Here is a 23,000-nt window from a genome sequence, read left to right as displayed (position 1 = left end):
GGTAGGGATCGTTTGTGGTTTCGCGTACGTCAGCTTTCGAGCACGTGATAATAGGAGGGTTTTATTGGAGAGGGAACGTGGAAAAATATATCGAGCGTATGGAGGGTCGATCGCGCGATCGTTGATGGCGCAAGTTTCGTTCGTGTTTTGTCAGGCTCGTCTTTCTAGAGAGATGCGTCGCAAAATCGCGTCCGTTACCCGCGGATAATGCACGAGGGAAGAAGGAAATATATTCGTCGAACGAAACAGACGAGTACCCTTATGACGGGCTCTTGCCATTGGTCGCTGTAACTGCGCGCGCGTTCACCCTGTCGATCGTCCAGGCCGCACTTTTACTTTCCTACCGTTTGAAAAGGTTGAACACCCCTGACTCGAGTTTGCTATTTGGCAGTTTATTTTTAAGTCCGTCTCGGCTCCCTACGAGAGACCCTCAACAGATCGCAGAGTTAATTAATTACGACTCGGTCGTAACGCGCGTGCGTGCGTGCGTGCGTGCATGCGCGCGCGCGCAAAGCGACTAACAGTAATTATCGTTAATTATTATTCTCATTATTATAAGAAATATCGTTATTGTTTCTATTATCGAAAGGCCGCAACAACGCTTTTCCGAGGACTGCGCGATCTCCTTTGTCTCGTGACGCCGTCGACTTGTCGCGCGTTCCTTCCTCGCGAAATCGCATCGGTCGTCGAATGAAATCGACCTCTGATCGCCAAACGACAGTTGCGACGATCGCCGGTCGATATCGCTCGATCGATAGGAGCTCGCGAAACGTAATTGGATTCGCTCGACAGCCCGTGCTCTCTGTTTCCCTTCCGCCTGCACCTACCTTCGTCTACGATCTAGAGGCATCCTCTAAATCTCCATCCAGCTCGCGTCGCGCGTCGACTATCTTACCGGTTCTGCACTAGAAATGTTAATTAAGTCACTTAAACGAAATAACGCAGTCGTAACGGAGCGTGACGTCGGCGATCGGATCCTTGTTCCCATTCCTTTCGTGTTCTTTCCTCTTGAATCCGGAAAAGTTTCCCAGGCGTGTTCTCCGCTAAAAAAAATTATAACGGCACTCGCCATCGAGCTGCCGCTGCCGGAAGTCCATCCTCCCCGTGGCTTTTTCTGTGAACGTCCTCAATGGTCTCACTCTTGCTTGCCACCTTTCGCGTCTAAGCGAAAGCACGTCGCGAAAAGGAACCGGCGGTGATTCTCAGCTGTGAGAAATCCGAGAACGCGAGATCGCGTTCCCTTGTTCCCTCGGGAGAGGTGAGTCGCGCAGAAGAGCGCGAAAGGGGCTAACGTGTCCATCTCTTTCTTTTCTCCGCGCTTTTCCCGTTTTCACTTCGACGTGCTCCTAGCGTAGCCGCCTCCTCGAATCATGCCGGACGTCGTTCCTGCGGAAAAGAGAGAAGACAGCATGAATATAACGCGATATGTTTGATTATTGACTTTTGAGAGATTGACATTATAGGTGAGGGATTTTCCGAGATGTTGTACCGAAGGATCGATTTTTGCAAGCTTACTTTGCCATTAAGCCCAACCAGGCTTTTAGTTCTAAAACTCGAGGTATGAACTTTCAACTTTTTGAGATCTTTCTAATATATTCCGATAACTTTAAAATCTTCAACTGTGGTAAACGCTGTGCAGTTAAGCTCGGAAAGATTAAGAAAAATATCGAAGAGTAATCAGGCCGGAAATTTTCTAGATCAGTAAAAAAAGAAAGCAAAAATACAAAAATTAATTTAACTTGTATATGTAATTTTTTCCATTTACTAGGAACATTTTTCTAGACATTTTTTTTTTATATAAAAACGTGTGCAAGAGAACCGATGAGCAAGAACTCATTAACATTCTAGCTTTTTCGGCGTTATAATTATATAATTAAAACAATGAATTTTCCTCTATGTAGATTGTTATCTCATGAATATTAAAACTCACGTAATTTAATAAATAGTTATATAAGTGAACAATGAGAATTCTTTTGTACACTAATCACATTTAGTTCGAAACTATTAGATCGCGCTATTCAAAGCCAATTTTCGATAATCAAGCAACGAGTGTCCGAGTACTTGAAATCATGTAATCAAATGATTGTATATCCAGGTTAATGCATAAATAATTGCGCTCCGAAGTGCGCTACGGAGGTACCGACTGGCAATTAGTGCGACGAAATTGCGAGTAGAGACATTCGCGTTGCCACGATTGAATATTTTCAGCGCGCGCGACGGCCAATGAGCCTAGCTTGTTACATGGGGCTTGTTAACATTTCCACGCAATATTAACTGTGTTATGGTCATCTGGCCCACGTCATTCGCACATAATGATTATAGCCTATCTGATCCGCGTGGTGTGAAATTAACATGCCGATTTCGGTCTCTCGAGCAAATACCTAGCGGTGATGCTCGATCAAGAAATTGTGATTTTCGAGCAATCTATCGGTATAATTTTGGTATAAAAAAAAACTATGTGCAAAAAGTGCAATCATAGAGGCAATTATTTATATGATAAAGTGTATAATATAAAGTTTATTCTTACCGAATATTCCAGGAGGCGCTATCCCTGGCATGTTTTGTATATTTTTTCGGTTCGACCGGGGCAGTCTATTACTGGACGATTATGTGTGGCGCGCGACACAGTATCACCACCGTAGCCATAACCGTGAATAATGTGAAGACGAACAGACAAAGCCTTAATTAAAAACAGGAGAGAAATTTGAATATTAGTTTCACAAGTCGAATGTTTCAATAATAGATTAAATAAATAGTGAAGAGGTAGAATACATAAGTAATTAGAAGTAATTATTAAATTAATTAATTATAAAAAATGTAACTAAGTTAAATTATTGAAAGAAAGTTATTTTAAGGCTCAAATTTTTGCAATATATGGTTATCTAAAGATTAAAGGTTTATTGATGAAATTCATTCATGAATTTCTTGGTAATCTTTAATCCTTAATATTGTGAAAAGTCCAACTGTAACTTCATTACAAGTAATGAGTCACTTTCCAACTCTATACCAATTATAAATTTCCTACAATTGAGATTACTGAGAAAATAAATTTTTTCGCTTGACCTCATGTGTTAAGTGAGATCCAAGTAAATGAAATTATTGAGCAGAAAAATTTTGAATAACTGAAATGATTAAAAGTTTGAAACAATCACGTAATGGATTCATCCGGTGAATCGGCGATCCAGCGCCTAAATGACAAGTTTTTCATCGTGAGAAGAATTAGGAACTGAATTTCGAACTCCGCTATAAAAGCTTCTTTGTTCGCGATTTTCCACCAGAGATTCGTCGGACGCCATGTGCGCACGACTGAACTGAAGTCACATGAAAGATTTAAAACATCCAACCTGTCGACCACCATGGCGGCGAACTTCCAATCGCTAATGACCTCCTCGTCCTCGTCCGACTTTTTCATGCGGTTTGTGATGAACTGCAATTCCTTGAGAATTGTGTGAAGTTCCCTCTGCATGCCGCTGAGAGGCAACGATGCCGAAGTCTCTTCAACCGTCGCCGGCCTGGTCGACAACGGTGTACCGTACGCCGACCTGCTGTAAAAGATCATGTAAATTATTACTCTCAAAGGTGTCACACGTTTTCTCTCAAAACCATTAAGGCGTCAACAGATATTTCGCATAGAGTCGGAGAGTTCATGAAATTCCGGCTCTTCAAAACGTCATATAATGGCTGTTGTAATTATTAAAATAATCCATTTCGGTACATAAGATAACGCAAAGTTTGCGCAAAGTTTAATACCATAAATGTTGAAGTTCTATGTTCGAAACAACTTGTAAATTGCTATGGTAATTTACAATTGAGATTCACATTGCTTATGAATATAGGAATTTTTTTTCTTTAACGAGATATTAATTGCGAACTGTATATAAAGTCTTCCGTAAATGCTGACACAACCCGGAAGGAGATGATTTTGCTTAAAAAAATAAATCGAAAACTTAAAAAAATAAAATTTTTCCATATGAGGCTTTGTTTTCGGGAAAATCGATCATAAATATTCGCTGGGTACGATTTAATGGATTTAACTGTAGACTATTATCTCTGTTCATATTTATTATATTGGTAATTGAGAATATACATTAAAACAACATGAATTTGATCATTTCATAAATTGTTGAATCCATTTCGAATTGCATTCTACGTTTTAGACTTACACATGTTTAATGGAATCATTCCCTTCCCTATACGATTGTATCCCTATTTACAGAATATTTTTATATGTATATATATATGTATATATAAACTTATTGTATATATCTTTTCGAAAACTTTTATTTTATATTGTTTTATGTAATCAATTAATTCAATGCTTACAGAAGAGTCTAGAATAATCAATTTTTTTCCTTGCGTGAGTTTTTGCAAGATTATTTTGTAATCAAAAGTTCAACGAACATTGCAATATTTTCTTAATTTTATCGGTATTTACTTCGAAATTTCTTTAACTATCATTCGCTGATCATTCGCTGATCCAATACTTTAAATTAATATATCTTTGCTTAAAGTTAACATAATTGAACAATTTTTTTTAATTGTGGAAGTTTAAATACGAGGAATAAGATTATTGTATATAACTTAAAATTATGTAAGATTGTGAAAAACATTTGTTATAAACAATTTTTCACAATGTAGTTAAAGAAAATGTCTATTGGATTTATGAATAAAGAACTTGAAAATACTAAAATTATCACGCTACATGTGCATTTGAATTGGACCACTATGTCACAGAACTCGGTTATCGGATAGTTCCCGTGACGACGTGACAGAGGAGCGAAGAAGAGATGGAGGAGAAAACGGATTGCTCAGAGAATCATCTGGCAAACCAAAGCGATTATTGAAGGGTCGAGAAAAAAAATGTCAGGATGAAATATTTTTGTTAACGGCTCACGGAAATCAGTCGGGGAAGAAAAAAGGCCACAAAAATCTCATGAGAAAACACGAAAATCCGAGTTTGGTAGATTGAGTTGGCGTTTATCAAGGTCCATGAAAACCTCGATATTCGATTCCAGCGACACAGTCGTTTAAAGCGACGGATTTCGGGCGGGTAGATCTCTTGTCTGCTTATAGTTATTGCAGAGCAAACGTGACGTATACCGTCCTCTAATCATTTTGTGTGCGCAGTACGTGTCTTCGATTTTTCCCGATAGAGCTGTAAAATAACGTTGAGTGCTGGTCGAACAAGCAAGGGGTAAGGTCCATTTAACGCTGCAAATGCTTCGATGCATTCTTTGATTGGTCAATTCGTAAAATTCTTTTGATTGGTTAACGAAGCATTTGCAGCGTTAGTGGATCGCACCCAAGGTATTTACTCGGAAACACGTGTCCGTGCATCTCGATGTGCTCTCGTTGCCGCCCATCTGATCATTCACAATATTATTATATGCGTCAACGCCCAGTTTTCTCTCCCTCTTTCTCTCTCTGTCTCCCTCTTTCTCTCATTGTTTTTTCGTCCAATGGGATTAAAACGTGACGTGGTTTCTGTTTCTCATGAACAATACATTTGTCCGTTAAACAACAACCGCTCCATTGTTAATAAAAAAAAGGAGCGCAGTTGATCGAGAAAATGGATGGCAAGCCATCGCGGAATTTTCGCTAAACGCAACGACCTGAAAAGATTGAATGGATAGAGAAACTCGTGGATACCTTATATAGCCCGAGGCAGGATTGGCGGCGCTGTTCCCATGGCGAAAATCATCGTCGATATCTAAAACGTTCGCCAGTAAACTCTTACTGCTCCTTTCCTGCAGCTCCAGCTCCTTCATCCGATTACTCATGAGAATGGTCTTCTTCGTGATCTTCTTGCCCGGCCGACTCATGCGCAACACACACGGCAGCCATTGTAGAAACACTATTTTCGTCTGCATGAATATCGAATTATTGACTCGTTAAACTTTGCAATTGCATCACATATCATACCGTCGCTCTAGCAAAAATTCCTCGCAACTTCATTCCCTTGAATCTCATAAGAGATTCTATATAATTCTCTACGAGAACGAAAAACCGAAATTGAAGAGTATATAGAATTTTGAAGTGGGACCCGCTCGTCATATGCAAAGTTTGAGCCACGAACACTTTACGATAAGCGTTACTCTAAGGGATAACGAATATACTCCCTATTTGGAAAATTTCTAAAATAAAAGTTACGAGAAATTCCAAAGTTATCCTTTTTCAGTTGTATTCTGTAGTTTTAGTTATATTTCACAGTTATATTCTGTTTAAAATAATTTATTTTGGTGTAACACAATGGTTGTTTCAATAATTATACGTAAAATGCATATTTTAACTCTTTATTTAATCCTTTATGTTGACTACCCCTTTTGAGGAGTTACCCCCTTTTACTTTGTAAACTATTTGCTTAATTTTTATCAAACTTGGTCCATAGCATAATTTGATAATACTTTATTCAATTCTATGATCAAAAATAAAAAACTTTTAATAGTAGATTCAATGGTGGCAGAATTTTAAAAAAATAATTTGATTATTATAAAACTCGATTTTAGGGATTTTAATTGCGAAATATATATATGTATAGGTATATAAAACATCAAGTTTCCAGTTTCGCTTTATTTGAAACCTATCAGTACTACGTAAATAATTAATATTGATTTTTAAACTCTGATTATGAATTCTGTGACACTAAAATCCTTCATGGAGGTTATTATTACTCTTTCGGAATTCGATGTTTTCGGGCTATTTTAATTCATTCAAATTTAGCAATACCAAGAACTTTTTAAAATTCAAGTTATGATAATCAGTTTTTTTTTAAATACGAATGAATTTTTTTGAAATTTAATTTTTTTTAAATTCTGAAGCCAGAATCTAATTTAACAAATCTCGAAAACTCTTAGAAAATAAAATCGTTTGAAAGCTTTGGACTTTAAAGAGTGCATGACAATATCAAAAAATACAAATTCATAAATAAAGTATTTACTCAATAATTTTAATTTTGACTTTTTATATCTAAATTCGAAGCTGAGTCGCATGTTATTTCTTTAGCGAAATAATAAATCAAACGCTATGCAATGCATATTATATATTGACATATGTATGTAAATATACACTATAGGAGTTTTGTAAATACAACGTACTTGTTTGAATTTAGAGTATCCAAACAATCCATATGTGTATATGTGTACTTGCATTTAACTGACTGGCACTGGTTGGGAATGAATATCAACACCTCGAAGGCATTTTAAACTTCCAAGAAATTTGTTTTCGGTAGTAGTAATAACCATATCGCGAAGCTTACCGTGCAATATATTATTATCCATTAAATATTCTTTGCGTGCAATAATTTAAAGTGTTTCGCATTATTTAGAGTTCATGAATTAACTGTATCTAATTTGCTTAAAAAAATAAATTTGTAATAATTTCGACTTGTTTCGAATAATGAAATTAAAAATATTAAGATATGATTTTATCATTTCATTATAATTATCTAAATATTTCGTTGAAAATAATAAATTTTTTAAATGAATCTGATATATATGCTTATACGACCACATTTTTTTGTTACACAATTATTATTGTTGCACAATTTCAAAATTGCTGTTTATTCAATTATAGAGTGTAATAGAAGGCAATTATAATAAATTTGTAACAATTTTAGTATGATGCCACTATAACAATGACGAAAGCAAGTGCAATCTTGTTTAATCCCTTTAGTTAAGCAGCTTATTTCTGTTATATATTTAAAATGATCAACCTTTATTCGAATGAAATATTTTACTATACGATCGATCAAAGCGTCTTTTCCGAGCAAATAAAAAAACTTCTACTATACATAAGTTTAATTAATTTTCTTTCTAGTTATTATATGATATATAATCCGTTCTACTACGCTAACTACCCAAACGATGAACACATTTCAACGAACAAAAAACGCACAAAATTATCAAGAGAAACGCAAATAACTATGCGACTATAATGATTATATTCATCAACATTTATTAGCGTTTATATATCTATTAATGTTTATTTAATTATTAGAATTATTTGCTCCATTCAAAATTACTTTGATGACAAATTACCATTGTTTATTTCAACATTGCGTCATTAATATTACACGCTACATTTATCGCATTTATATTTAATACCGTTATTCATCATTAATTAGACTTAAATGTCATCACTAATTAGAGTTAACTATATCTGTGATACAATCAGTTCAATTTTATAATATTTTCTTACCCAATTTGGCATCTCGTATCTGTCGGGTGATCTGTGATGATAGTTGAGCACCAGAACGGTCAGCACGACGCTGCTCGCCACCATGAACATGATGCAATTGAAGTATGATCCTGAATCGAGGTGTTCCCGAAAATCCCCCGAAGAAAGAATACAAAAAGAAGGCGATTAGTCACGGAAATAACGTGGAGCGAGACGCTGTTAGCAGCTCTCTCGTTGAGAATGAAAGATTATTCTTCTGGATTCTTTTAACTCAGTTCAGATCATAATCGCCTCCACTTGTGAACCTTCTTACTCGATATCTCCGGTTCCATTTTCGCTCGACATACATATTTAATAATCTTTCATTCGTTTATACGAGTGCTCGCGCGTTTCCGTTACGCGTGAAGAGACTCAAAAATTCAGACATCGTGAGAATGTCCGCGTCTGAATGTTTTAACGTTTTAAGCGCGCTTTCCAAAGAATAATGCCATTCTTTAAATGTAATTTTCATGGATTTCCTGATATTATATTTATCGAATAAGAGTGCACTTTTAATTCGTTTAAGCCTTGCATTTTGCGCAGTTACGCTTTCTTTTCTACTCTCTGTAATCTCATATCGGGTCCTTTAATTCTTTTTATTTTTGTCTCCTGTCGGAGCTTTCACTGGAATGCCTTCACCGATTTCTCTATACTGTAGCAAACAAGTACAGTAAGTAACATACACGGAACATTCTTCAGACGCGGCGAGAATTCGAGCCTCTTCACGCGAGTGCAAACACACACTCAACAGTGACACACTCGCAGTCACAACATACGACGGTTCAGTGCCATCCGAATGGACCTGTCACGGAATCGACTCTTGCGACTCACACTCGAGGCGAAAGTTGAGAAAGAAATAATAGACAAGCGAAACAAGCGTATTATTAATCGGTAATACAATAATTGGGACAGATAACATAGCTAAAGACAAAAGCACATATACATGAATAAGAATAGTATATACTACATCCAGTAACAAAAATCTACACGAAGATGTCTACGAGATATTCTTCAGATGTTCCCGTCTTACACTACGCATTGGAGATTGAGACTTACGAATTGAAGATTAGAATTCAGCCAATTAGAACGAAACAGATTAAAATTAAAATTATCTGACTCGCCGAATTTTAATCTTTAAAATTTTTAATCTTTAAAACTTCCCAATTTTCATTCTCCAATGCGTAGTGTGATATTTGCTTTACATGTTTTTCACATTTTTATGTAATTTGGACAGGCAATAGAAAAATCTACAGGATGTGTTGTAAAGATATCCGAAGGACGTTCTAATTTTTTTTTTTTAAACGTTCTATAGATATCTCTCAATTTTTTCTTGAACTTTCGTGAGATTTATGTTTAAGATTTCACTCATCTAACGGGGGGCTAACATCTTCAGAATTTCTACAGGATACATCAATACGCGTAACCCAGTTCACCTGCTGAAGTTACACTGAAGTCAGCAGTTCTCATTTCGCCAGAACAGTGAAGGTAACTTACGTAGTTTTCTGGTATTAGATAAGCGAAAATAAGAAAATTGAGAATAGAATGTACTTACTTGCGCGCGAAGTATAGACGTGTACGAAAAGGAAGAGGCAATGATGTGTTACGCAGAGAAATTGACGGAGAGAACACTTACACTATCATGCAACTATCGAAAATGCAATTTTACCGAAAACGCACACAAAAGCCTTCTGTAATTCTCTAAAATTTGTTATCGGCACGAATCTAATAATACTTAAACGTAGAAGTACACAGGATGCATATCGTGAGAACGTTTAAGCTGCGATTAAAACTACGCACTACAATCGGATTGGGATGTAGTTCATCTCTCGACTTTTATTTTCGACGCGGCAGTCTTGTTCCTTTCAGAAACTTAATACTGGAAGTCGGTGATTAATTACTTATTTTGAGTATTAGAAACGCTGTTGTGTTTAATGCTTTTAATACTCAAAATAAGTAATTTTCAGTATCTATTAACTTGCATTTCTGTAAAAGGGGTATCGTCACGATTAACACAGAATTCCCTAAGAAAGTTGTCTTGGAACGTCGAGAATCTACTGTCGTAGTTTACTTCGATCGCAAGTGGTATAGTATACATGCATCGGATAACGATTAATACATAGTTATTTTTATTTTTGTATTACTCTTATATTACTTATAGCGATTACCATTTTGAGAAGATTATCTTGTCCCTCTGACGAAAATAATCAGCCCTATCAACGCACGTTTATGCTGTGTAACGTTCAAATCGATCTTAAAAATCTCTTCAATGGTTAATGTCTCATTAAACGTACGAATCTTAAAATATGCCGGCGCCACGCTGTAAAACATTCTAATATCCCATTTTATCTCGGGTTACCTTTTTTTTTTACAAATAAATAGCTAAGCCTATTATAGAGCGGGGCAACGTATATCGCGAAACGTTTCTCGCAAATTAAAGATTTTCGAACGATAAGTTTTCATTTGCTTCGCCTTGGCTGCGCACGGACACAGTCAAATATTTATTCCTCTTCCTGCGACTGTAAAGATTCGCTCGTAACTCTAATTACGTACTCTCTAACTTTCCTCCTAAATTATTGGATCGCCATAGCCCGACGATGCATCTAGAAATACTGCGTCAAAGCAGAGACTTGCAAATGATTCCGAATCGAGGCGCGCGCGAAAATAAAAAGAAGGAACGGGAGAGCTTCAAGTGACGATGAATAAAATGCTAAAAGGGTTGCCTTTTTAACTTCTCGTGTTATCTCAGAGGCTATGTTTAACGGGTCCATAAAGCCCGGCACGAGCGTCTTCAGCCTGTGATTAATCGCCGTGTACGAAAGCGGCTATCTCTTCTCCTGCTTTTATTAATGGATCCTTAAGACTCGCCTGCCATTACGTGCCAGTTATATATTTATGACGTTTCGAATTACTTAATTCTTCCATTGATCGTTCGGTGGCGATCTATCATGAAAGCAAAATCGCTTGATTGATTCACAGGAACGGAAGCTGGTTGAGACGTAGGGTGTTACTAACCTTAAAGGCAAAGGTATAAAATATCTTTATCTAACAGTGATATGTTATCTTCATTAAAAAAGATAAATCATTTTCTAGAATTCAGCACGAAGAGATGCAAAATATTTTCTGCTTGATATTTTCTCGAACTAACTTCGTTAAATTTAATAATTAGGGAAATCTCTCTCTCTCTCTCTCACACACACATACATTGATGATTTTGCTTATGTATAATATTTTATATTGAGGAAACATTTTTTGTTTTCATAAACAAATTTATTTTTCATGGATATTAGATCAAACAACGCATTCTCCCGAATTAAACATGACGCGGCGAGGCGATTTTCGCATTAATATAGCATGAAGAGAGTAGCAAAATTACCGGTACACGCAACGTCTACACTGAAAAAAAATTTGTTCATTTTTGGTCCAATGAATGATCGTTAATCAATGTCTGATTTAATGTCCGACTTAATGTAGTTAATTCATTGATACAATAACTGGATTTATTTATACAACTATATATTCATTCTTGCAATGAATTCTAATAATAGTTTTATAATCTAAATCATTATGAGAATTCATTAGATCAATTTTCGTTATTTTTTCATAATTCAATGAATATTTTATTGTATTTACGTTTTGGTTCAGTGTAGCGATATTTACTTCAAATATTTGTTTCGTACACACGTGGGCAAATATGCATTAAGATAACGCACAAAAATTACGTGCAATACGAAGCGTGAAAAGCATTTCATTTCTAGCTTTATTAGCAGGCTTTATTAACAGAATCATCCGGTTGTTCGGTTCAGTTGTGGCAGGTCCGAAAAATCTTTGTAAAATACAATATATTCTGACTTCGGCTTCGTGTACGCTTTATTTTAGCCGTCATATGCCCCAATTTAATTATATCCGATGAAATAGCTGACGTCGTCAAATTTTCAACTGACAGATAGGTCGTAATTTAAATTATTCCAACGAATTAATTAGTTATTACATGCATTGCAACGCATGATCGATTAATGTGATGATTAATGCAAAATTTACGATCATTGTAATGAACGTCGATGTTCTTCCGTTCTACGAGATTATTTGGTGAGAAAATAAAAAATAATGATGCGTAATTAATGAATTAAAGAATTACGTTTTTGCATTATAATAAGTTATACGATAGGAAGATAAAAATCTTGCACGGATTTTATTTTATACGTCAATTTTTTGTAGTTATATAAACAATTATTCTTCAAGAATTATCGACTCAAATTACGAAATAATATATCATTAAAAAGAATTAATGAAACGCGATATAAAGCAGTTTTGAATTAGAAGTTTTGAATTTGAAAGATGTATTTTGTTTTAACATCAAGCTGACACGTCGCTTTTTAATTGCGGTTTATAATTGCGGGGCGTTAAGAGTTTTATAAGCGGAATAACTTTGCTATTGAAGAGATGTAAAAGTGGCAATTTAAATTCCTCTCATTTTTTTACGGCTTTTAATTTCCATGAATGTATATATAAAAAAACGCTACTTGACCGAGAGGTTTTTATGCCATTCACATAAGTATGATGTTATTCACATCATCATCGATACCGTACTTCTAAAGAGTTATCGTGAACCTGTTTTGTAAACAGTCTGCAATTTTTGAAACTTTATAATAGAATTATAAAGTTTTCAAATAGATCTTTCTTGAATAAAATAAAATTATTATTTAATTCTCGTTTTAATTTCAATATATTTGAAAACATTTTATGTTTCAATTTCTATTTAACTTAACACATAATATTATAAAATAATATAAAAGGAAAATTATTATATATACGTATATATAACATTTCATAATTTAATTTATTTTATAAGTATCAGATTAATATTGGTTTTATGTTAATATCGGATATTACGCTTTTGTGTGTGTACAAGATAATAAAGATTGTCGACTCGTTGAAGAATTAATTATTGCCCTCCATAGTGTCATACTTGTGCAAATGATCGATCGTGGATAATTTTCAATAAGGTGTGTTGTTCGTAGGATTTCCCGCATTCCGTTTTGTAGAGCTAGTACTTATTAAGTACTTCGCACTATTAAGTACTTCGAATGCAGTCTACTTGTACAAACTATAATTAATTTCATTATCGCTCGCTTTACCCTTTTTTCCGTAACCAGTTCAAGGCTTTCGTCGTTTATTTCGTTTTTCAGGTGCATTTTCTTTCGTTCAAAGTGCTTTTTTTATCCTTTAATTATTTCGAGCGACTTGTCGATGAAGTAATTTGTTCGTTACATGATTACATGTATGCCCCCCCCTCTCTCTCTCTCTCTCTCTCTCTGCGTGTGTCTTGACAAATTGCATCTATCACTTTTTTATTATGGGCTTTTCTCCCCGTTTTGCACATCTGGTTTTACTACTTTACTCAATTTCCGCATTTACGTACGACTTGTGAAACTGACCCTTGGTTACTCGGAATGACCGGTTTTATCGATACTACAAACGCTTTTTACTTCTCTTTTGTACTGGTATCATCTTACCCTCGCTTTCGTGCAAGCGTTTCCGAGCTCATCTTGTTAGGCATTGACAATAAAACTACTTGTCTACTTCGATGATCGTGTGCTTTTTTTTCTACTGTTTCATATTCTATCAAATTTATAAATTGTATTTGAACTGTTAAATTCATAATGTCAAATTATATCCAATTTGAATTATTTTTAATCATTTTTATAGGTTACCATTGCTTCTTTTCAGTATATCGTTAATTTAATTAAAATAATAAAATAAACATTTTAATTCAAGAAATGTATTAAACTTGAATTAAATTTAGTTTATTATTTACTAAGTATATAAAAGTTGTTTACTCTCTCTCTCTCTCTCTCTCTCTCTCTCTCTCTCTCTCTTTCTCTCTCTCAAAATTAAGCAATTCAACTAACAAAAATGGATTGATTTACATTTCGATATAGAAGTTAAAAATAACAAAATGTTGTTTAATTCAAAGGATTGGGTACTATTGCTCCTTTGACGTCTAACAATGTATATTATTTACGTTGAGTCGTGAAATTAGTTTCAGTGCTCATTCTCAGCAAAGTTCATAAATCGCCTTGTTCATAAATATAAAGCACTGTTCTCGGACTTCGTTACTCAAAGTCTTGGTTTTGACATCGAGACTCAAGAATTTTCAAGCGTTTGTGGATAATATTATATATGTGTGATTTTTGCTCGTCAACGAGGCAAACTGGATTTTTGGATCCGCATCACATGGTATTTTGATTCTTTTTAATGGTTTGGAAAACCTTATAGGGATTTAAAAAGGAAGAAGAAGAAGCAGTATACAAGATGCAGTCCTACAAAATGACATATAAATGTTGTATACCCAACGAAAAATAAATTAAAAAGCGATTTTATTGAGAAATGACATTTATTTTTGTAAAAGTTTTAATATTTTTGTTAGCCTTCCTTTGGCTTTTATTACCGCCTTTTCTAAGAAATACAATAAATTGAGGGTGCTTTATACTTATGGCCAAAGTTGTATTTTTCTAGTTTCAACAATGCTGCATCTTGCCAGAAAGACATAGCACAAACAGTATATTCCGTTGATGTCATTACTTTGAACATTTAATAAAACGCATGACTTCTATCGTTATCGAAAGTTATATCTTCCAAGGAGGAAAATACTGTCGAGAATTACCGGCAACGGCATCGTTGCGTTTTCTCATTGCCAACAACTTTCTTTATGACAGTTCCATTAATTGCGTTGTTGTTACTCCTCTACAATGTCATTTTGCAAAGTTACAATTTCTTCCATTCTCGTATCAACCTACATCCGGCTGACTTGGCACATGCATTGCCTCTTGATCGCTCGGTCTCGATTTTATTCCGCTTTTAGGGAGGCACTTTTACATTACTGTGGCATAATGTCGTTTACATTCGAAAGTTGCAGAGAGACCTCATTCCTGCAGATGATTACCGTGAATTTTAATACTCGCAACGTCTGTCCTTTGACGCTCCTAGAGAACGATTGTTCTCATTACATCGCCATTTTCTCTGCTCGTTTTCTGATCACCAATCTCGTCATAGGAACACTCGACTTTTCCATTATTTTCCTTCTCATCTTGCCCCTACCCATCTTACATTGCGCCTCGTTATTTGCTCGATTTTTGCTCGTAATGTCACGTAGGGAGGACTCTCCTCTGTATTCTCATCAATGACGTTACTTCGCGTCTACAAAATGAAGGGAAATAATATCCAATTGCATTTAAGAATATCTCGCCATAATATTTTCACTCGTTTTCCATTACTTTTCAATTATTTCGAGCGGTCATGTGCATACATTTGTAGGAAACGCAAGCTCTTCCTTTTGCTTTTCATGAATGTCGTTTCTCATTCCCGTTCTTTTTTTCTTCTTGCTCATTGTCGCACCTCGACGTTTCTCTGCCTCGTTTCCACCGTTTTATACGTATCGTTGTACATTTTGTGGTCGCCTTTGATTACTGAGCGTGTGCGTTTACGACCTGACCACGTGCGAACGCTTTTTACGTCTTCCGACTTTTATGCAGTTACGTGGACTTCCCGTCCAGCATTTCCGAGAAAAATATTCTGAAACGTTCTTCCTAAGTCGTGCCATTTACAACCTCGTATTTCGTACTTCAGTCGCCATATCTCCGTCAACGGATTGGATTATTTATGTGGTTTACCGTATTTTCTCACTTAGAGTGCAAACTTGCGGCGAATGAAAAGTTCGGAGGAAGAACATTTGAAAAGTGCGCCACGATGTGTCGAAAGAGAACTATTACAAAGATTGCTCTCTTGCGATTTCGCGTTGAAGTTCCGCCACAATATTACTCCCGATTCTGACTTCCTCTCTCGTAAGTTCTCGCTACCTCGCTCCGAGCATCGCAGGCTTTTCTCTTTCTCTCTCTCTCTCTCTTTTTTCTTGTACGAAAACTTCTCTTCTTAAAATAACTCTCTCAACGAGAGAAGTCGACTTGCATCGTTCGATCTTTGTGGAAACGGTTGCAATTTTATCGTACGAGAGCGCACGAAGGAGAAGAAGTAAGTCATGATGACACAGGAGAAAAGAGAAATCGTCGACTCATTGTGCAGCCACGAAGAACGGGGAATAAAGTAGCGAACGTTCTCAGATACGGCGTTCGTCAAAGTTGCATGATACTCGGAGACTGCAACGGGTTGTTTCGTAGCCGACTGCAAGAATACGGAAAGACGAAGCGCAAAAAAAGAAGGAACATGGAAGAAGGAGTCGTAGAAACTCACATGGCTTGGTCGAGTGGCTCTCAGACGGTCCACCTGCTTGAATGAATTCTTCGATCGACTGGAAGAGATACGAGGTTACTACGATAAGTATCGATGTGTTAGCTTCTACTTTCTTAGTATTCGCATAGATATTTTTTATAGACAAAAATAAATGTTTCATGACAAATGACTTATAATTATTATAATTAATGCAAATAGAGTGGCACACGAAATGTTCACCAAAGCTCGGAAAATTTTTTCTGATGGATAAAATTACAATATGACCGCCATTTTATTTCACAATTTCTTGAAGACGCGTCTTTGTATCCTTTTTCATCTATTTTTCAATACAAATCTTCAAATGGCGCACAGCATAACTATGTGATGTGGAGGGAAACATCTTCGAGTCTCTGTCACATTTTTTATTTCCGTAAAAAAAAAAAAAAATACAAATTTATTAACATTTTAATAAAGTATCAAAGTCAACCATCCGTTGTCAATTCTGACTCATTCTATATCTAACAGAATTTCCACGAAGTACAAAATTTGCTCACATAGTTAAAAGAAATCGATTTCACAAGTATAGTTTAATGAGATAATTAAATATTACATTTCTTTGCGCAACTCTATGTCTCTCATTATTAAATGCTTTACATTGTAAGATTGTACATTGTTTATATATTGAGAGATATGAAAGAATTTTAAATGAAAAAAAAAAAAAAATGTTTAGGAAAATGTACAGTTGCTGACAATTAACAATTTTGTATACATTACCTCGTATTCTCTTCAAATTCATACTAACAGTAATCGAAGCAACATTATTATTTAATCTGACATTATGGCAATTAAATTGTCAGATGTTACAAACTCAGGTAGGTATTACAAACTGTTGAGAGTCTCTGCTTTACACCATAGCCATTGTAGCCGGCGAGGACGTAGCCTCGTTTCGTTTTGTCGCGTGGGTAGATGTTAGCTACACACACATACCCATACAGAGGCATTTAAATAAGTCACACGCGAGTTCTCTTACGATTTTTATCAGTATCGTCCACCTGTCGGTAACTTGCGCTTTTGTGAGCGTACGTGGTCGATGGTTACGGTTGCGGAGGTGTAAATAAATAAATCACGTTGAACGCTATACGAGTTTCCGCAGCATTGTTGCTCCATTGTGCCTCGCGTCTGCGATGCGACTATCGTTACCAATAGTAATTCTTTCAGCGCATTATTTAAATCAAGTAATTCAGTATATATTTGCAGACAGCATTCCGAAAAAGACGACGTATCATATACTTTGTGGTTGTACATTTGTTTAAAGATATTTAAAATAATTACAAAAAGATAAGTTATTTTTTAAAGATCACAAGTAAGAGGGAAGGAGAGAAAGAGAAAGAAAGAATAAAAATTATAGGAATAAAAATAGTTCTAAGTTACATTTGTATGTCTTCAAATATCATGTTTAAGAGATTGAGTTGATTTTAAGTGACACGTGTTATGTGGTTTAAATTTTGTTGAGAAATAGAGAGATAATTCATAAGGAATCACGTAGCGAAGTTCATATTTCTTGCAACGAAGATTCGGCGGTACGGGCTCGTTTAAACGACTGTTGCACGTACGAGAGAAAAGAAGTCGTAAATTTTGCCACACCACGTCGCAGTCCATACGTTAGTACGATATCTTGGAATTTTATTCAATGCGTTTTGGTGCGCCGCGCGCTTACTGCATCGCGAATGGATTTTCGTAGTACTTACGTATCCTCTTAGCGGAACGTATGTTCTGGTTAAGATTATTATCGAAGACGACAGTTTGACACTCGTTTATACGCTGTTCCGCACGCGAATTACTCTTTTAAAGTATGCTCTTTTCACGGTCTAATGCGCCTGCAACGTATTCCGGCAATACGCGCGTAGTGTTATTACCTTTTCGCCGTTCTAAAATCCCTACGGTCCCGGTGCGAAGTTCCGATTTCAGAGATTGAAAATTTGTTGTCTATTTTTCCTTTCCCACGCTGGTTGCATTTTTATAACGTAAAAGAGAGCTAACTCTCCTATATGATTAATGACACTTTATATTTTTTATTATACTGCAATATTTCGCGCTTCTTCATTTAAGTGAGAAAAAGATAATACATAATTCTTTTTAGATATTAAATTTCGCGATTTATGTACATAAAGACTTTTTAGTCATAAACTTGGGAAGATGAAAGAAAGTAACATTAAAGTTATATCAATACTTTTGAGGCTTCCATGGATATTTTCTTCAAAGAGTTATACGACTTTTATGTGTGTGTGTGTGTTATTTCCATATCTTGATATATACTGGTTGTCCCAAATTTAAATATCAAAACTTCGGAAATCGATAAAAAAAAGTTTTTAAAAATATACCCGTTTTTGCTTTGTTTTGAAGAAAATCGCAAAAAAAAGACAAATCGTAGTTTTCATTCTTGTACTTGTTTTATTATTTATTTAAAAACAGAAATCTAAACAAGCATAAAAGTTTTGGAATATTATTTTCATATAGGATTTCTGCGACGATATTTCAGAGGCGGATGTGAGGATATATGTGCCAATTTTTAAACAGAAGAATGCTGGAACGATAAGTCGTATTGCAATAGGCTCATATTTTGAACACTGGCTACGTTTATACAGTGCGCTTAGTCTGCGACCTATACGATAGGTGTCTTTGTTTAACCTACAGGATAAACAAGGACATCTATTGTATAGGCCGCGGCCTAAATGCACGGTGTAAACGTAGCCAATATCTGCATTAAGGAAGTCACAACGTGAATAAATGTGTATAAATAAATAATAAAAAATACAAAAATGAAAATTACATTTTGTCTTTTTTTGCGATTTCTTCCAAAATGAAGCAAAAACGAGTACATTTCTAAAAAAAACTTTTTTTTTCTTAATTTATCAATCCTTTGCATTATGCTCCCGCAGTTGTAACGTTTAAACGTCGGGACACCCTGTATATCTTTAAATGCCAATATTTTATTAACATCACAGTTTACTTCATCAAGCTGAGAAGCAATTTGATACAATAGTATCAAGTTACTTCTCTCCCTGATCCCTGATGAAGTAAACTGTTATGTATACGAAATATTGGCATTTAATGATGTATCAAAACACGGAGATAATCCGCAAATCATGTAACTTCTTTGTTTATAGTTATATTAGAAGGAAAATACGAAATAAGAAAGGAAATTATAATAAGTAAAAAAAAAGCCTATATCTAACCGATTCCACAAATATAATAGAAAATTCGAGTATTTAACTTATCAATTTTTTCTTGCATATATTCCTAATGTAAAAAAAATTATTTTCGCAAATTATACATATATAAAAATTAAGAATTAAAAATTCTGCTCAAGACAGGTTCTAAAGTGCGTAAAAAAAATGGGAAATGAACAGAAAGAAATAGTAGGTATTTACGGAGGGATGAGAAGGCAACGTTTACACCGTATAGAAACACCGTTGTTTGATCCTGAGATATATTTATCTATACTTGATAATAAAATATACTTGACCATATGTAATAATGGAAGTGGACGTTCAAATAATAAGTTATATATACACGCCAAAGAGTCGTCTCTGTTAGTAGAATATAAGGGGCTGGGGAGAAAGAGAGAAGATACTGGAAGATAGAAATTTCAAGTAGCAGTTAGTAACAGTGCTCAAACAATGTCGTCTAAATTGCGCGTCCCACTGCATGCTTATCAGCAGTAAAAATGATATATCGTTGAGAAAAGAGCTACGCGAGAGCTTAATGGCTCGTGAAGTTAAACCTAACTACGTTTAATTGTAAAATAAATCATTCTTAAGCGCCCCGACAGTGGTTAACGCGGGGACACCGTGTACGGATTAGTGCGGAAATAAAATTTGTTTTATATTGCTTAAGACTATTGCATACGCTACATTTCGCAATTTTTTCGTTGATTCTGGATTGCGGAGATTTCATTAAGTCTTGTCCTAACTAACAATTAATTCTCATACAGTTTAAACATCACTACTGTTGACACTTACTCGTAACTGTAGAATCATTTCGTACCACAAAATGACAGATAAGTTTCCTGCTGTTGTAAATGGAATAAAATACATTTTAGCAAAGCTTCCGTTTTTCTAAAAATTTACGACATTGCGATGAGTTTTCATTCCGCTAAGCCCTTCAATTACTGATATTAATTACTGGAATAAGAGCTAGACGGACGGCGATATCGTTAATGGCAGTCATATAGTCATGATGATACATTCTCTGTAATTATTCGCGAATGATAAATGATTATCCGCGCAAAATTGCGGTTTTTCTGATATCATGGAACCAAAAATATACGAAAAGTATCTGCGGAAATATTGTGCTATTATAGATTCAATAGTTTCAATAAATTCAATTATAACTTGTCTTTTAATACATATACAATACATATATACGCAACAGCGTAGATTATATTTTGCAATGAGATATATAGCGTGACATTTGTTGCATCCTCATCGAAATGGGTTGCTATTCCCATTCGTGCGATCAGCTTCGTATTTTTCCGCATGTACATGCGTATGTAATATAGTCACTCTCTTTCTCTCTTTGTCTCAGCGACTCGTGCGCGTTGCCGAAGTCTGCGTATTATTTCATCGGTGATAATATATGTATTGTATAGCGCCCCTTTCACGCATAAACTATAATCATCATGCGCAATTCTGTCGTGGTAATTGACCGCAGTAATTTTGCGAATCGTATGTCGAGGTTTCCAAAATATGGTGTGTACGGCATTGTGCCAGATCATTATCGCCATCGCAAAACGCGCGCATGTATTGTTTTTTGGTTAATTTTTAATTTTAACGTACGCGCCAGCAATGATTCAAACGCGAAAATAACCTACATGTAAAGAAAAAGTCAAATATTCAGTATTCTTGTTTTCGATTTATGGATTAGTCCTACGTAAACATTTTCCATGTGTATCACGAATAATGGATTGTGTTCCGGCATTTTTAAAATATGAAGCTCTCCGTTCCTTCGTGTGAATATTTTCGCGTGCATATTCGTCTATTATTTCTTCCGCGAGAGAGTCCGTTCTGCTCTATTATTCTTTACTCAACAAAATTCTTCAGTATATCTTACAGTTTTCTCGGTAACATTTTGTTTCTAATAATCGTAGCATTTGTTATATTTCTTTTTTCAATTTGCTTTCCTATTTCGGTGTGTGATATCAAATACATCATGATCTTATTGATTTTATGTTAGGCAATTGATGTCAAGATTATCATTATTGCCTTCACTCTAGAATATCTGTATAACGTCTTGAATTAATTAATTGATCTGTCTTCATCGAGATCAGAGAGCGAGCATTTCCAATGCATATTCTTGTGTAACGTATTAAAATTTGATTTGCAAAACTGACGGTATTCGTGCTAACAACTCTTGTTGCCGCACGGTAAAATTAATGAAATATAATAGAGTTGTGGTCTTGTATACGTAGCCCAAATAAATACGCCGAATTCGCATGTAACATAATTCAACGTCCGGAATAATTACTCTAATTTTATATTGTTAACGCTATCGTATGAATATGTTGTACACACTCAAATATATATATATATATATATGCAAATATTAAATATATATGTTAAATTAAACAAATCTCTGTGTGAATTTACATATTACGTTTCTGTGTTCAACCAAATTTCAACACATAATACATCACGTTGTCAAATATATCGATTTTAACAGACACCTTTCCATTACATGGAAAGAAAGATTTCATTGAAATATCTAAAAAGTTAGATATATAATCTAAAAATAATTTTGTTAGACCATTAAAATAATTATGTGGGATATTCAAGCCTGATGAGCAATGCTGCAAAAAATTTTGACGTTCTAGCAACGAGCTTGAGCGTTCTACATAATTATTTTCCAACACGATTTATTTTTAGATTTGTCTAGCTAAATTTTTAGATACTTCAACAAAACTGTTCTTTTTGTGTAGTCGTATAATGGGAATACTCGCTCTCGAACTTTATACTCCAACCCTCAGTAGCTTCTATAATAATAATTATAACTACATTTGGCGTAGTCGAGCAATGCCACTTCAGAAGCAGTGAGCAAAATTAGCGAGGTGGCACAGGAAGAAGTAGTAAAAGAAGAAGAAGAAGAGGAGGAGTAGAAGTAGGGGAAGAGAGCGATGCACTTTCCATATATCTTCTACTGTCAATATGCTCCATGTATTGAGATTCACTTTGTTACCAGCAGCAGAATCAATCAGTGTGTGCGCCATGCACGTAATATACTACGTACTGCATCAACCGCACGAGACTCAAATGCTCGAACGCGTGTCAAAGAAACGAGAAAGAGAGAGGGCAAAATAGACAGAATTGGGGGGAGCGAGGGGACAAAAAGAACGAGCACTAAGTTCTGTGTGTGATTCGAGACAAGGTCTAAGTTTCTACGTGATCGTGAAGTATGCGCCAACCAGTTCATTTTTTTTCTTACGGTGGAACTTTTAATAAGCCTTGCCAGAAGGAGAGACAGAGAGAGAGAGAGAGAAGGAGAGAGAGAGAGAGAGAGAGAGA

At 35.3% G+C, this 23,000-nt stretch overlaps 1 protein-coding gene across 1 annotated transcript in view; it reads right to left on the bottom strand.

Annotated features, from left to right (window-relative positions):
- Window positions 1–570: 570 nt before the first annotated feature.
- nAChRalpha6 (nicotinic acetylcholine receptor alpha6) overlaps window positions 571–23,000 on the bottom strand; it is a 286,941-nt gene continuing 264,511 nt past the window's right edge. The window contains 5 exon segments of the mRNA XM_018447235.1: window positions 571–1,386; window positions 2,528–2,680; window positions 3,345–3,545; window positions 5,650–5,864; window positions 8,197–8,306. Coding sequence (XP_018302737.1) covers window positions 2,596–2,680; window positions 3,345–3,545; window positions 5,650–5,864; window positions 8,197–8,306 — 611 coding nt within the window. The 3' untranslated portion in view covers window positions 571–1,386; window positions 2,528–2,595.

This window comes from Mycetomoellerius zeteki, unplaced genomic scaffold, assembly GCF_001594055.1.
Source record: "Mycetomoellerius zeteki isolate Tzet28-1 unplaced genomic scaffold, Tzet1.0 scaffold20, whole genome shotgun sequence".
NCBI lineage: Eukaryota > Metazoa > Arthropoda > Insecta > Hymenoptera > Formicidae > Mycetomoellerius > Mycetomoellerius zeteki.
The sequence above is the reverse complement of the archived record's forward strand: the minus strand, read 5'-3'. Positions and strand labels throughout refer to the sequence as shown.